At 37.8% G+C, this 13,721-nt stretch overlaps 1 protein-coding gene and 1 long non-coding RNA gene across 2 annotated transcripts; one reads left to right on the top strand and one right to left on the bottom strand.

Moving 5' to 3' along the window:
- The first annotated feature begins 2,274 nt into the window (after positions 1–2,274).
- Positions 2,275–4,424, top strand: LOC145807939 (uncharacterized). Its single transcript, XR_014351374.1, has 3 exons — positions 2,275–2,402; positions 3,330–3,382; positions 4,150–4,424. It is a non-coding gene; the product is annotated as an uncharacterized LOC145807939 (long non-coding RNA).
- A 5,828-nt stretch (positions 4,425–10,252) lies between these two features.
- Positions 10,253–13,215, bottom strand: LOC145807232 (uncharacterized). Its single transcript, XM_082905182.1, has 4 exons — positions 11,825–13,215; positions 11,225–11,554; positions 10,357–10,870; positions 10,253–10,315 (listed from the first exon to the last, which is right to left on the bottom strand). Exons 1-4 carry the CDS (start codon positions 13,213–13,215, stop codon positions 10,253–10,255), a joined length of 2,298 nt encoding a protein of 765 aa, XP_082761308.1.
- Positions 13,216–13,721: the final 506 nt, after the last annotated feature.

The raw sequence follows: 13,721 nt of genomic DNA, 5'->3' as shown, positions 1-13,721 counted from the left end.
TACAAAACTATGCTCATACACTTGAGTTCAAAATAAGAAGACAGAATATAACTTCTCCATAATCAATTTCAATTGAATCAAACAACCAAGTAAAGTTATCTTGTTCACTAACTTCTTACATACATATGGAATCATCATTCCAACCCCTAAGTGACATGATCATGAGGGTATTTCACACATCCTAAGAAGAAGAGTTATGGGAGTCAATTGAAATAGTCTTATACATACCTTGTACTTAATCTTCCACAAATTCCCAACCTTTTTGATGATCTCCTCCCTCTACCCCTTCAATTTCTCTCACTCCTCATCTTCTCTCAGGAGAAATATGATTCCTAAGTCTTAAGGTCATAAGACTCTTATGAGCATGTATATATATATATATATAAAGCTTGAATAGAGACAAAAATCAATCGCTTAAGCATCCCCAAATTGAAATTTCACAGAAGTGCTTAATATTACTTAAAAATTATGCTGATTATATGTGTGAAATCAATTTCAGATAATTAAGCCTCTAAGGCTTCCAATTTCTGATCTAAGCATTCTCATGTGACAGATACTTTTCTTGTTGAACAGATAGACATCCTTAATCATATGGTTTACTTACTTAATTTAAATTTCCCATAGGATTCCACAGTAAGCATTCAAAATCACAAAATAGGATCCAAAAATATAACAAAGAACATGTACGAGGGTTGGGTTATTACACTCTCCCCCCCTTAAATAAGTTTGGTCCTCCAAACTTGTTTTACCTTAGGGTAGAAACAAATGCGGATACTGATGTTGCATTTCCTCTTCTTTTTCCCAAGTTGCGTCGGTTCCGTAATGTTCTTGCCATTCCACTTTTACCATTGGAATTTCTCGGTTCCGTAATTGTTTCACTTGTCGATCCAAAATGCGGATTGGTTTCTCCTCATAAGTTAACTTATCATCTAGTTCAATTTGGTGATAATCAATAACATGAGACGGATCCGCAAGATACCCCCGAAGCATAGAGACATGAAACACATTATGTACTTGACTCATATGTGGCGGAAGGGCAACCCGGTAAGCTACCGGACCTACTCTTTCCAGAATTTGAAAGGGACCAACATAACGGGGTGTTAACTTACCCCTTTTTCCAAATCTTGGATGGCCTTTCATCGGAGTAACTTTTATAAAAACGTGACTGTCCACTTCAAATTCCAAATCTCTCCGTCAGTTATCCGCATAACTTTTTTGTCTACTTTGAGCTGTTTTTAATCTTTCCCGAATAACTTTGACTTTTTCAGTTGTCAACTGAACAATTTCAGGCCCTAGCAAGGATTTGTCTCCAACTTCAGCCCAACATACGGGAGAACGACACGGTCTTCCATACAAAGCTTCATAGGGTACCATTGCAATACTTGAGTGGTAACTATTGTTGTATGCGAACTCTACCAGTGGTAAATGGGTTTCCCAACTTTCTTGAAACTCTAGCACACACATCCGGAGCATATCTTCCAGAGTTTGTATTGTTCTCTCGGATTGACCGTCAGTTTGAGGATGGAAAGCTGTGCTGAACTTCAATTCTGTACCCATGGCTTCTTGTAAACTTTGCCAGAATCTGGAAACGAACTTCGGATCCCTATCCGATACAATTGAGACTGGTACACCATGCAGCCTCACAATTTCATTAACATAAATGACCGCCAGTTTATCTGCATTGTATTGAGTCTTCACTGGTAGGAAGTGGGCGGACTTAGTCAATCGGTCGACAATGACCCATATAGAATTCATACCCCGAGGTGTCCGTGGTAATCCCACAACGAAATCCATGGTTAGATGTTCCCACTTCCATTCCGGGATTGGAAGGGGTTGTAATAATCCTGCTGGCCTTTGATGCCCCGCTTTCACTTGCTGACACTGCAAACACTTAGAGACGAATTCTGCAATCTCCTTTGTGAGAACCCGAAAATAAAAATTAAGTAAATAATTAAATAATAATATTACAATCTCAAATATTTTTGTGGTGAATTCTAAGGTGCAAATTAAATATTATTGGAGGATGTTTTAATTAATTTTAAACTTAAAATAAATTTGTGGTGAAAGCATTTAATTTAGAGGCAAGATTTATTATAAAAAAATATATAGAGAGAGGATGGTGTGACTTGAACTCTAGACCACAAGGTTAATATATAAAACTCCTACCATTTGAGTTACATATAACTTATACATATATTTTGTATATTTATTTATTTATTTGACCTATGTGTGCCCACTACTAGTATAAAATAAAATAAACACAAACCCTACTCTATTATTTGTTCACCACATAGGGCAACAACACAGCAGCCACGGGAGAAGGTTTGAGAGAAGGAAAAAAAGAAGAAGATGTTGCAATCAAAGAACTTTTGGATGTGTTGTGTTGTGTGTGGTCATCAAAGGTTAGCCCTCTTAGGTTTTCTTCTCTTCTTTCTTTGTTCTATCCTTATTCTATAATTATTTTATTCATTCATGGAGAGGTTGTAGGTTTATGTATTGTGTATATAGATATCCTATTAAGAAACTTGAGGAGCTAAATTTATGTGTAAAGATTGGGTGTAATTTTCAGTCCAAAAATTCTGCACATAATCGCTAACTTTAAAAATCAAGAAACCATATCAAACGGATGAATTTTAATCTGAAATTTTTACAGTAGATCAATTACACATTGAATTGCATATCTGAATTTTTTTTCATAATTTTTGGGAGTCGAAATCCATATAAATTGAGGTATTCAAATCTGTCCAGGAAACCAGTCCGAAACAGTAAATTCGGGATTGTTGTTCTCTTTGGGTATAAATCCAAAAATTATCAAATTAGTGTCATTAGAACCGGTTACGAGTCTAGTTTCATACGTTTTTTGCCTTGCATTGATTGCTCGTGTATATTAAGAGAACCGTCAATTTCTTTAAAGTGCTGCAGAAAACAACCTGTTTGGATATAATAAATTGTAGAAAATTATTTTGATAAGCAAATCAAGTGAAACTAATTGGGTTTGAAACTTAGGATATATTAGATCATATCTGGAGGTTATTGGAATTTTTTGAATAGCGTGGAGTGGGTTTTGTAATTTTCAAAGTTAGCGAATAGATTGGGAAAACTAGTTTAAAACACTGTTTTATCTTAAAGTTATTTTTAGTTAAGTTTCGATCGGAATCTATGTCTTGGGTGATTTTAGACCTTGAACAATATGAACTTAGGTAATATTTAAGAGTAACGGTGAGTTGGGTTGAGCCGTGTTAGTGCGTTTTAGGTTGAGGTTACTTAGTTCCTATTTTTTTTAGTATTTTTAAATTAGTTGTGACGCGTAGTTTTTATACTTGGTTCAGGCCACTAGTTGGACTTTTACACTCTATTCGAGGATTATATTATTGCGTTTCAGGTGAGTAGTTTCATGCTACATATTTTTATAAATGTTCCCCTACCCTGAACTGTTGGAAAAATTAAATTGTTGTTTCATGATTAAACTGTTTTGATAAATTATTATATTATCAATTGAATCAAATTATTTCTGAAACATGTGTGAACTTGGCATACTGTAAACTATTTTTTTTGGTCTCATGTTTATAATGATGAACTACCATGTTTTGCGAAACTGATGTGTATTAATTATTGGGACCATGTGTGTATTTAGTCCAGGGAAATTATTCCACTGTGTGTGGTGACTCTGGCCACTAGGGAACAGATCCGGGTTGGGCCGTGATGACTCTAGTGCTCAACGATTGTAAGGAACAGACCTTTAAAAACAACTAGGTGACCTTCAATCGGATCGTCTTCGAGAAAAGGCCCAGGTGCCACCCTGAGGATGACTCTTAGTTCGGTATTGGATCCAACGGGGCTTATAGCCTGAGAAATGTGTGGCAGATTATTTGTTTTTATTGGTACCCAGAAAATTATTGGTGTTCATGTTATAATCTGTTTTAAGTGAAAAATGTCGTTTATCATGTTCTTGCGAGACATGAGTATTTTTAAGTGTTGAACTGTGGAACCTTCTTTTTGAAACAGATTGTATTTACCAAACTGTATGCCAATCTAGTTTCTGTGATATATATCTTATTTTGGAATTAAACCATGTTTTCAAAACTGTATTTACTATCCATGTTGCTACTCACTGAGCTATCAGCTGACTTAGTTGTTTACCATTTCCAGGTGTTAGAAGGACTTAGAGTGGACTCATGGCGTAGCGAGGACTCAATTGCATGGACCTCTAGGGCATTCCTTTAGTTTAGAGTGTTATGTCAAGTTTGTGCATATTTATATTTATTCTTATCGAAGTTCATTTAGGATTATTTTTGATATGTGGGTTGTTTATATCCCATAAGTTTGGATGGTTTTTGATTACGGTTGATTTTGCCGTTTATAATTGTGACATGTCTGGATTGAGTTTTGGTTATTTATTATTGGACTATTGTTCAGTTGTTCAATGTGATTGGATTCGTGTTTAGGCTTACGTGTGCCTTGGGTTAAGTCCCTGTGGGCCACGGCCGGTCATGCCCGGATTTGGGGTGTGACAATTGTGGTATCAGAGCTGTAGATTTATCAAGTTACATATCTTGCATATCATCATTTAGACGAGGTCCGAGTCCTTATAGTCCTTAGTAGTGTTTGGTTAAGTTAGTTTTGTTTAAACTTGTGTTGAATCTTTCTTGATTTCAGTTTGAGGTTAAGCGTTGGTACCTAGATATTTACACGGATTTTTGATTCTTTGTGAGCCTTTGATGTTTGCATTACCGTGTGTAATCCATTAGGAGAAACAGTAGTGTTGAGAGATGTCTGTAGATCTTGTCAGATAAAGATGGATGGTAGGATTTTTCTAGTCGATTTGATTTCTTTAGAGATGAAGGATTTTGATGTGATTTTGGAGATGGATTTGTTGACGAAGCATCATGCTTCTATTGATTGTTTTAGAATGGGAGTAGTTTTTGCTATGCTGGGACAACTTGAGTTTTTCTTCCAGGGGGATAGGAAAGGGTCTTCTATTTGTTTTACTTCTTCCTTTTAGGCTAATCAAATGTTAAGTAAAGGGTGTAATGATTATTTAGCTTGTGTGGTGAGTATTGAATTGTCAGAATAGAAGTTAGAGGAGTTGCCTGTAGTGAGTGATTGTGTTGGTGTTTTTCCAAAGGATCTACCTGGACTTCCTCTAGATCGCGAGGTAGAATTTTTCATTAACTTGGTCCCAACACAACACTTATTTCTAAAGTCCCCTATATAATGGCACCATTGGAGTTGAGGGAGTTTCAAACTTAGTTGTAGAAGTTGTTAGAGAAATGTTTTATTAAGCCTAGTGCTTCAACTTGGGGAGCACATGTGTTGTTTGTGAAGAAGAATGATGGGTCTATGAGGTTGTGTATTGATTGTTGAGAACCGAACAAAGTCACAGTGAAGAATATGTATCCTTTTCCACGTATTGTTGACCTATTTGATCAATTGTAGGGAGTTCAAGTATTCTCTACGATTGACTTGAGGTTAGGCTATCACCAGTTGAAAGTAAAGGATGAGGATGTTCCTAAGACTGCTTTTAGAACCCGTTATAAGCATTATGAGTTCTTGGTGATACCTTTTGGTCTCACAAATGCACCAGCCACATTCATGGATTTAATGAACTGAGTATTTAAACCCCAATTGGATAAAATTTTTGGTAGTGTTTATTGATGATATCCTAATTTATTCGAGGAGTAAAGAGGAGCGTGAGCAGTATTTGAAGGTAGTATTTTAGATCCTTAGGGAGAAGAGACTGTATGCAAAATTTAAGAAGTGTGAATTCTGGTTGAGCAGTGTATCCTTTTTGAGCTATGTAGTGAGTAAAAATGGGGTATCTATGGATAGCACGAAGGTGATAGCAATTATTGATTGGCCGCGACCTATTTCTGTGACAGAGGTACGTAGCTTTCTAGGGCTTGCTGGATATTATAGACAGTTTGTGGAAGGATTCTGCTGTATTGCTTTGCCATTTATAAACCTCACTAGGAAAGAGGTAAAGTTTGAGTGGAATGATGATTGTGAGTGTAGCTTCTAAGAGTTTAAACAAAGGTTGATATTAGCTCCAATCCTTGCCTTATTTACTGATGGTGGTGGTTTTGTGATTTATAGTGATGCTTCACGACAAGGTTTAGGATGTGTGCCCAGGCAGCATAGGAAGGAGATTACTTATACGTCACAACAGTTGAAAGTACATGAGAGAAATTATCCTACGCACGACTTGGAGCTAGCAACAATGATTTTCGCTCTTAAGATCCATCGACATTATTTGTATGGAGAGTCATGTGAGATTTACACTGATCATAAGAGTTTGAAGTATATTTTCACACAGAAGGAACTAAATTTGAGGCAAAGAAGATGGCTTGAGTTACTAAAAGATTTCGATGTAAATGTTTTGTATCATCCAGGGAAGGAAATGTAGTGGCGGATGCCTTGAGTAAGAAGGTCGCAATTGGAGATACAGCTGCTTTGTGTATTAAGAGTTGTTTTGTGGAAGACATGAGACGTTTGAGGCTTGAGATTGTTACGCCTGGTGATAGGGCTTATTGTAGTCAATTGACAGTTCAGCCAACCTTTAGAGAACAGATTCGTTTAGCACAGGAGATTGACCACCAATGTGAGCGTATTAAAGGAGAGATGGCAGAGGGTAAGAATGTAGACTTTGTGGTTAGTGATGACGGGTTGCTTAGATTCCGTAGCCGAATTTGTGTTTCTGTTGGTTGTGATTTGAGGAAGGAGATTATGGCAGAGGCACATAGTTCTAGTTATAGTTATGGCATTCATCTTGGAAGTACTAAGATGTATCGGGATCTTTATGAACATTTTTGGTGGAATGGTATAAAGGGAGATATTGCAGAATTTGTGGCTCAGTGTTTGGTGTGTTAACAAGTTAAAGTAGAATATTAGAAACCTGCGGGGAAACTACAACCCTTACCTATACCAGAGTGGAAGTGGGATCATGATACCATGGACTTTGTGTGTGGTTTACCTTGTACTAGTAGTAATCACGATGCAGTTTGGGTTGTTGTTGATAGATTAACCAAGTCAGCACATTTTATTGCAGTTCGGATGAACTATTCTCTAGCTCGATTTGCACAGTTTTATGTGAAGGAGATTGTTAGATTGCATGGTGCACCTGTGTTAATAGTGTCAGATCGGGACCCTCGTTTTGTGTCTAAGTTTTGGGGTGCGTTACAGTCAGTTATGGGTACTTGGTTAAATTTTTGTTCAGCTTATCACCCTTAGACAGATGGGGTATCGGAGAGGACTATTCAAATCCTTGAGGATATGTTGAGGGCTTATGCTTTGGAGTGGAGAGGTAATTGGGATGATTATTTGCCGCTCATGGAGTTTGCGTATAATAATAGTTATCATTCTAGTTTGGGAGTAACTCCTTATGAGGCTTTGTATGTGAGGAAGTGTAGGTCTCCTTTGTGCTGGTATGAGGTTGGTAAGAGGCAACTTGGGAACGCGAGGATGAGATGCGCAAGAAGTACCCACATCTATTCTCATAATTTACTCAGGTTAGTTTCGAGGACGAAACGTTTTTTTAGGAGGGGAGAATGTGAGAACCCGAATATAAAAATTAAGTAAATAATTAAATAATAATATTACAATCTCAAATATTTTTGTGGTGAATTCTAAGGTGCAAATTAAATATTATTGGAGGATGTTTTAATTAATTTTAAACTTAAAATAAATTTGTGGTGAAAGCATTTAATTTAGAGGCAAGATTTATTATAAAAAATATATAGAGAGAGAGGATGGTGTGACTTGAACTCTAGACCACAAGGTTAATATATAAGACTCCTACCATTTGAGTTACATATAACTTATACATATATTTTGTATATTTATTTATTTATTTGACCTATGTGTGCCCACTACTAGTATAAAATAAAATAAACACAAACCCTACTCTATTATTTGTTCACCACATAGGGCAACAACACAGCAGCCACGGGAGAAGGTTTGAGAGAAGGAAAAAAAGAAGAAGATGTTGCAATCAAAGAACTTTTGGATGTGTTGTGTTGTGTGTGGTCATCAAAGGTTAGCCCTCCTAGGTTTTCTTCTCTTCTTTCTTTGTTCTATCCTTATTCTATAATTATTTTATTCATTCATGGAGAGGTTGTAGGTTTATGTATTGTGTATATAGATATCCTATTAAGAAACTTGAGGAGCTAAATTTATGTGTAAAGATTGGGTGTAATTTTCAGTCCAAAAATTCTGCACATAATCGCTAACTTTAAAAATCAAGAAACCATATCAAACGGATGAATTTTAATCTGAAATTTTTACAGTAGATCAATTACACATTGAATTGCATATCTGAATTTTTTTTCATAATTTTTGGGAGTCGAAATCCATATAAATTGAGGTATTCAAATCTGTCCAGGAAACCAGTCCGAAACAGTAAATTCGGGATTGTTGTTCTCTTTGGGTATAAATCCAAAAATTATCAAATTAGTGTCATTAGAACCGGTTACGAGTCTAGTTTCATACGTTTTTTGCCTTGCATTGATTGCTCGTGTATATTAAGAGAACCGTCAATTTCTTTAAAGTGCTGCAGAAAACAACCTGTTTGGATATAATAAATTGTAGAAAATTATTTTGATAAGCAAATCAAGTGAAACTAATTGGGTTTGAAACTTAGGATATATTAGATCATATCTGGAGGTTATTGGAATTTTTTGAATAGCGTGGAGTGGGTTTTGTAATTTTCAAAGTTAGCGAATAGATTGGGAAAACTAGTTTAAAACACTGTTTTATCTTAAAGTTATTTTTAGTTAAGTTTCGATCGGAATCTATGTCTTGGGTGATTTTAGACCTTGAACAATATGAACTTAGGTAATATTTAAGAGTAACGGTGAGTTGGGTTGAGCCGTGTTAGTGCGTTTTAGGTTGAGGTTACTTAGTTCCTATTTTTTTTAGTATTTTTAAATTAGTTGTGACGCGTAGTTTTTATACTTGGTTCAGGCCACTAGTTGGACTTTTACACTCTATTCGAGGATTATATTATTGCGTTTCAGGTGAGTGGTTTCATGCTACATATTTTTATAAATGTTCCCCTACCCTGAACTGTTGGAAAAATTAAATTGTTGTTTCATGATTAAACTGTTTTGATAAATTATTATATTATCAATTGAATCAAATTATTTCTGAAACATGTGTGAACTTGGCATACTGTAAACTATTTTTTTTGGTCTCATGTTTATAATGATGAACTACCATGTTTTGCGAAACTGATGTGTATTAATTATTGGGACCATGTGTGTATTTAGTCCAGGGAAATTATTCCACTGTGTGTGGTGACTCTGGCCACTAGGGAACAGATCCGGGTTGGGCCGTGATGACTCTAGTGCTCAACGATTGTAAGGAACAGACCTTTAAAAACAACTAGGTGACCTTCAATCGGATCGTCTTCGAGAAAAGGCCCAGGTGCCACCCTGAGGATGACTCTTAGTTCGGTATTGGATCCAACGGGGCTTATAGCCTGAGAAATGTGTGGCAGATTATTTGTTTTTATTGGTACCCAGAAAATTATTGGTGTTCATGTTATAATCTGTTTTAAGTGAAAAATGTCGTTTATCATGTTCTTGCGAGACATGAGTATTTTAAGTGTTGAACTGTGGAACCTTCTTTTTGAAACAGATTGTATTTACCAAACTGTATGCCAATCTAGTTTCTGTGATATATATCTTATTTTGGAATTGAACCATGTTTTCAAAACTGTATTTACTATCCATGTTGCTACTCACTGAGCAATCAGCTGACTTAGTTGTTTACCATTTCCAGGTGTTAGAAGGACTTAGAGTGGACTCATGGCGTAACGAGGACTCAATTGCATGGACCTCTAGGACATTCCTTTAGTTTAGAGTGTTATGTCAAGTTTGTGCATATTTATATTTATTCTTATCGAAGTTCATTTAGGATTATTTTTGATATGTGGGTTGTTTATATCCCATAAGTTTGGATGGTTTTTGATTACGGTTGATTTTGCCGTTTATAATTGTGACATGTCTGGATTGAGTTTTGGTTATTTATTATTGGACTATTGTTCAGTTGTTCAATGTGATTGGATTCGTGTTTAGGCTTACGTGTGCCTTGGGTTAAGTCCCTGTGGGCCACGGCCGGTCATGCCCGGATTTGGGGTGTGACATCCTTTTTCATGTTTGGCCACCAAAAATTTTGTTTCAGATCCCGGTACATTTTAGTACTTCCCGGATGCATGGAAAATCTTGAGGCGTGCGCTTCTTCCATCAATTTCCGTTTAAGTTCCAACACATTGGGGACACATATCCGATTTTGAAATTTGAGTACCGAATCCACTAAACTGAACCCCGAGTGTGGTTTTGTCTCTAACTCATCACATACCTTCTTTAGAATGTCATCCTCCATTTGATGAAACTTAATCTCTTCAAGTAAGGTCGGTTGAGCCATTACTGTTGCTAGGACTGTCTCCTGTCCATGTATCTTAAATTCCACCCTCATTTTATCCAATTCATTTACCAGTCCCCTTTGCTCCGTAAACAGGTTGGCCAAATCTCCCATATTTTTCTGACTAAGAGCGTCTGCAACCGTGTTAGCCTTACCAGGATGATAATGGATCTGTAAATCATAGTCTTTAATTAACTCTAACCACCGACGCTGTCGCATGTTCAATTCCTTCTGGGTAAAAAGGTACTTAAGGATTTTGTGGTCGGTGTAAACTTCACAGGTAGTACCATACAAATAGTGCCGCCATATCTTTAAAGCAAAAACCACCACCGCGAGCTCAAGATCATGCGTGGGATAATTCTTTTCATGGGGTTTAAGCTGTCGTGAAGCAGAAGCGATAACCCTTCCACCTTGCATAAGCACACACCCTAATCCTTTATGGGACACATCACTGTAAATTACAAACCCTTCGGTGCCAGACGGTAAAGCCAGAATTGGAGCTGTGGTTAATTTCATCTTCAATTCCTGGAAAGCAGATTCCCGCTCTTTTGACCATTCAAATGTAACTCCCTTTCGAGTCAATTGTGTAAGTGGCACAGCAATTTTGGAAAAATCTTGAACAAATCTCCGGTAATAGCCAGCTAACCCCATAAAGCTACGCACTTCGGTCACATTGGTAGGAGTCGGCCATTTCACAATCGCCTCAATTTTGTGTGGATCAACAGAAACTCCTTCCTTTGTGATAATATGCCCCAGAAATGCCACCTCGAGTAGCCAGAATTCACATTTCTTTAGCTTTGCATACAATTTCCTTTCCCGAAGGGTTTGGAGAATTAAGCGAAGATGGGTCTCATGAGCTTCCGTATTCTTTGAATAAATGAGGATATCGTCAATAAAGACCACCACAAATTCATCCAAATAAGACTTAAAGACGCGGTTCATCAAATCCATAAAGGCTGCTAGGGCGTTAGTAACTCCAAAGGGCATAACTAAAAATTCATAGTGACCGTACAGGGTTCGAAAGGCTGTCTTCTCAACATCATCAGCCTTGACTTTTAATTGGTGGTATCCAGACCATAGATCAATCTTAGAAAAAACCTGTGCCCCTTCAAACTGATCAAATAGGTCATCGATTCTTGGCAATGGATACTTATTCTTGATTGTGACTTTATTAAGCTCTCTGTAATCAATACAAAGCCGGAGTGTTCCATCCTTCTTCTTTACGAACAAAACTGGTGCACCCCACGGAGATACACTCGGACGGATAAATCCTTTGTCCAGTAAATCTTGCAACTGCATTTTCAATTCTTTCATCTCAACTGGCGACATTCTATACGGAGTCTTAGAAATGGGTTGAGTTCCCGGTGCTACTTCAATTGTAAACTCAATTTCACGGTCTATTAACTGTCCTGGTAATTCTTCTGGAAAGACGTCCGGAAATTCACAGACAACTGGGATCGTATCGGTATTCCCATTCTCCGCTTGCCCCTCTAGAACACTGCATAAATACCCCTGACACCCTTTCTGAATTAATTTACAAGCCCTTGCTACGGAAATTAAATAAGGTGGAGAAGTCACTCCATGTCCCTGAAAGGTAGACTCTGATTGTCCCGGAGGGTGGAAACTGATTTGTTTAGTCAAGCAATCTATGGTTGCACCATATTCACCCAACCAATCCATTCCCAGAATAATATCAAAGTAGGCCATGTCAAGAGGTAACAGATCGGCATACACCCGGATATCCCCAAGTTGGAGTTCACAAGCAGCATATACAGAAGTACAAATCATAGGGCCTCCCAAAGGTGAAGATACACACAACATATAAGACAGTTTTTCTTCAGTTTTATCTAAATTAGGAGCAAATAGTTTCGACACAAAAGAGTGGGTGGAGCCAGAATCAAATAATACATGAGCGAAATGACCGTGAACGATAAATGTACCTGACACCACTGTTGCCGCATTTTGCACATCTCCCGGAACCAATGCGAACACCCTGCCTTGTCTCGCAGTGTCTTTATTATTAGTAGATTTAACAGTTGTCTTGGTGTTGGCAATTGGTGCAGACCCTGCTGAACTTGTAGTGGTTCTATTATTGCTTTGTTGATTTCTTTGAGGGCAATCCTTGATCAAATGACCCGTCTTACCACACTGAAAACAGGCTCCAAACTTCCGATAGCACGTTCCACGATGCTTCTTCCCACATTCCGGACAAGTTGGTATTGAATCCTGACTAAGGGTAGAAGTATTTGAACTCCCTAAAGTCTGCTTCTTGTTTGGTGGAGTAGGTGATCCCTTCGACCATTGAGTATTTTGCCTCTTCCCTTTCCATTTCGAGATTCGACTCTGAGTAGCGAGATTTCCTTCCGCTATAACGGCTCTTTCCAACACATCAACGTAAGTAGGTAACTTCAACATGTTGACCTTATCCAGGATAGCGCTCCGTAATCCCCCTTCAAATTTGTGCGCCTTCTTACAATCCGTGTCCACCATATGAGGTGCAAACCGAGCTAATTCCGCAAATTGGGCTTCATATTCGGCGACAGTTTTGTTCCCTTGCCTGAGAGTTTCGAATTCTGTTACCTTCTTATCCCGCATGCTTTGAGGGAAGTACTTGTCATAAAACAATTCTAAGAATTTGTCCCATGTCAATCCTTGGTGTACAATTCTCGTAAGCATCCACCATCTGCGTGCCTCATCCTCAAGAGTAAAGGCAGCCAGTTGCACCTTTTGAGCTTCTATGCAGGGAAAGACTTCAAATAACTTCTTTATTCCCAACACCCACGCCTCAGCTTTCATTGGTTCTATTCCTCCTTTGAAGGATGGCGGTTTCATCTTTTTTAACTCCTTAGTAAGAGTGATAGTCCGGTCTTCAACATGGAAATCTTGCACTGCCGATGGAGGTACCGGTGGTGGGGGTGGTTGTTGTGGCTGTTGTTGTTGTTGCCGTAAGGTCTCTGCCATTTCCATAATCATTCTCTCCATTCTATCCAGCCGTGCAGAAGTAGCATCTTCTGTCTCTTCTGTTCTTGTCCTCACCATTGCCTACACAATAAGCATTTATACATAATAGACATATCTCAAAAGTGTTAGCATTATCAGAGTAGACTTAACGTTGCCATCGCTCTTTCATATATTTTCAGGATGTCATGCAAGATGCCTAAAACTTTTCTAGACACCCTAAAGCCCAATGGTTCCGTGTGTGAGATAGCAACTCGTGCTCTAATACCACTTGTCACACCTCGAACTTGCCCCTAAAAGTCCGGGCATGACCCGTTCACAAACAGACATATAACTTGGTATAT

The sequence above is a fragment of the Camellia sinensis genome, chromosome 14 (genome assembly GCF_055761805.1).
Source record: "Camellia sinensis isolate YWXY chromosome 14, ASM5576180v1, whole genome shotgun sequence".
Taxonomy (NCBI): Eukaryota; Viridiplantae; Streptophyta; class Magnoliopsida; order Ericales; family Theaceae; genus Camellia; species Camellia sinensis.
This window is presented reverse-complemented; position numbering and strand designations above follow the sequence as displayed.

Bases quoted from the DNA above. Each gene is read 5' to 3' on its own strand.
- LOC145807232 (XM_082905182.1), bottom strand. From the start codon at position 13,215: ATGAAAGCTGAGGCGTGGGTGTTGGGAATAAAGAAGTTATTTGAAGTC. The intron at 11,555-11,824 runs GTTAATAGACCG...TCCATTGCCAAG, and splicing joins CCAGAAGAATTACCAGGACA to AATCGATGACCTATTTGATC. The intron at 10,316-10,356 runs GTATGTGATGAG...CTCGGGGTTCAG, and splicing joins AGGATGACATTCTAAAGAAG to TTTAGTGGATTCGGTACTCA.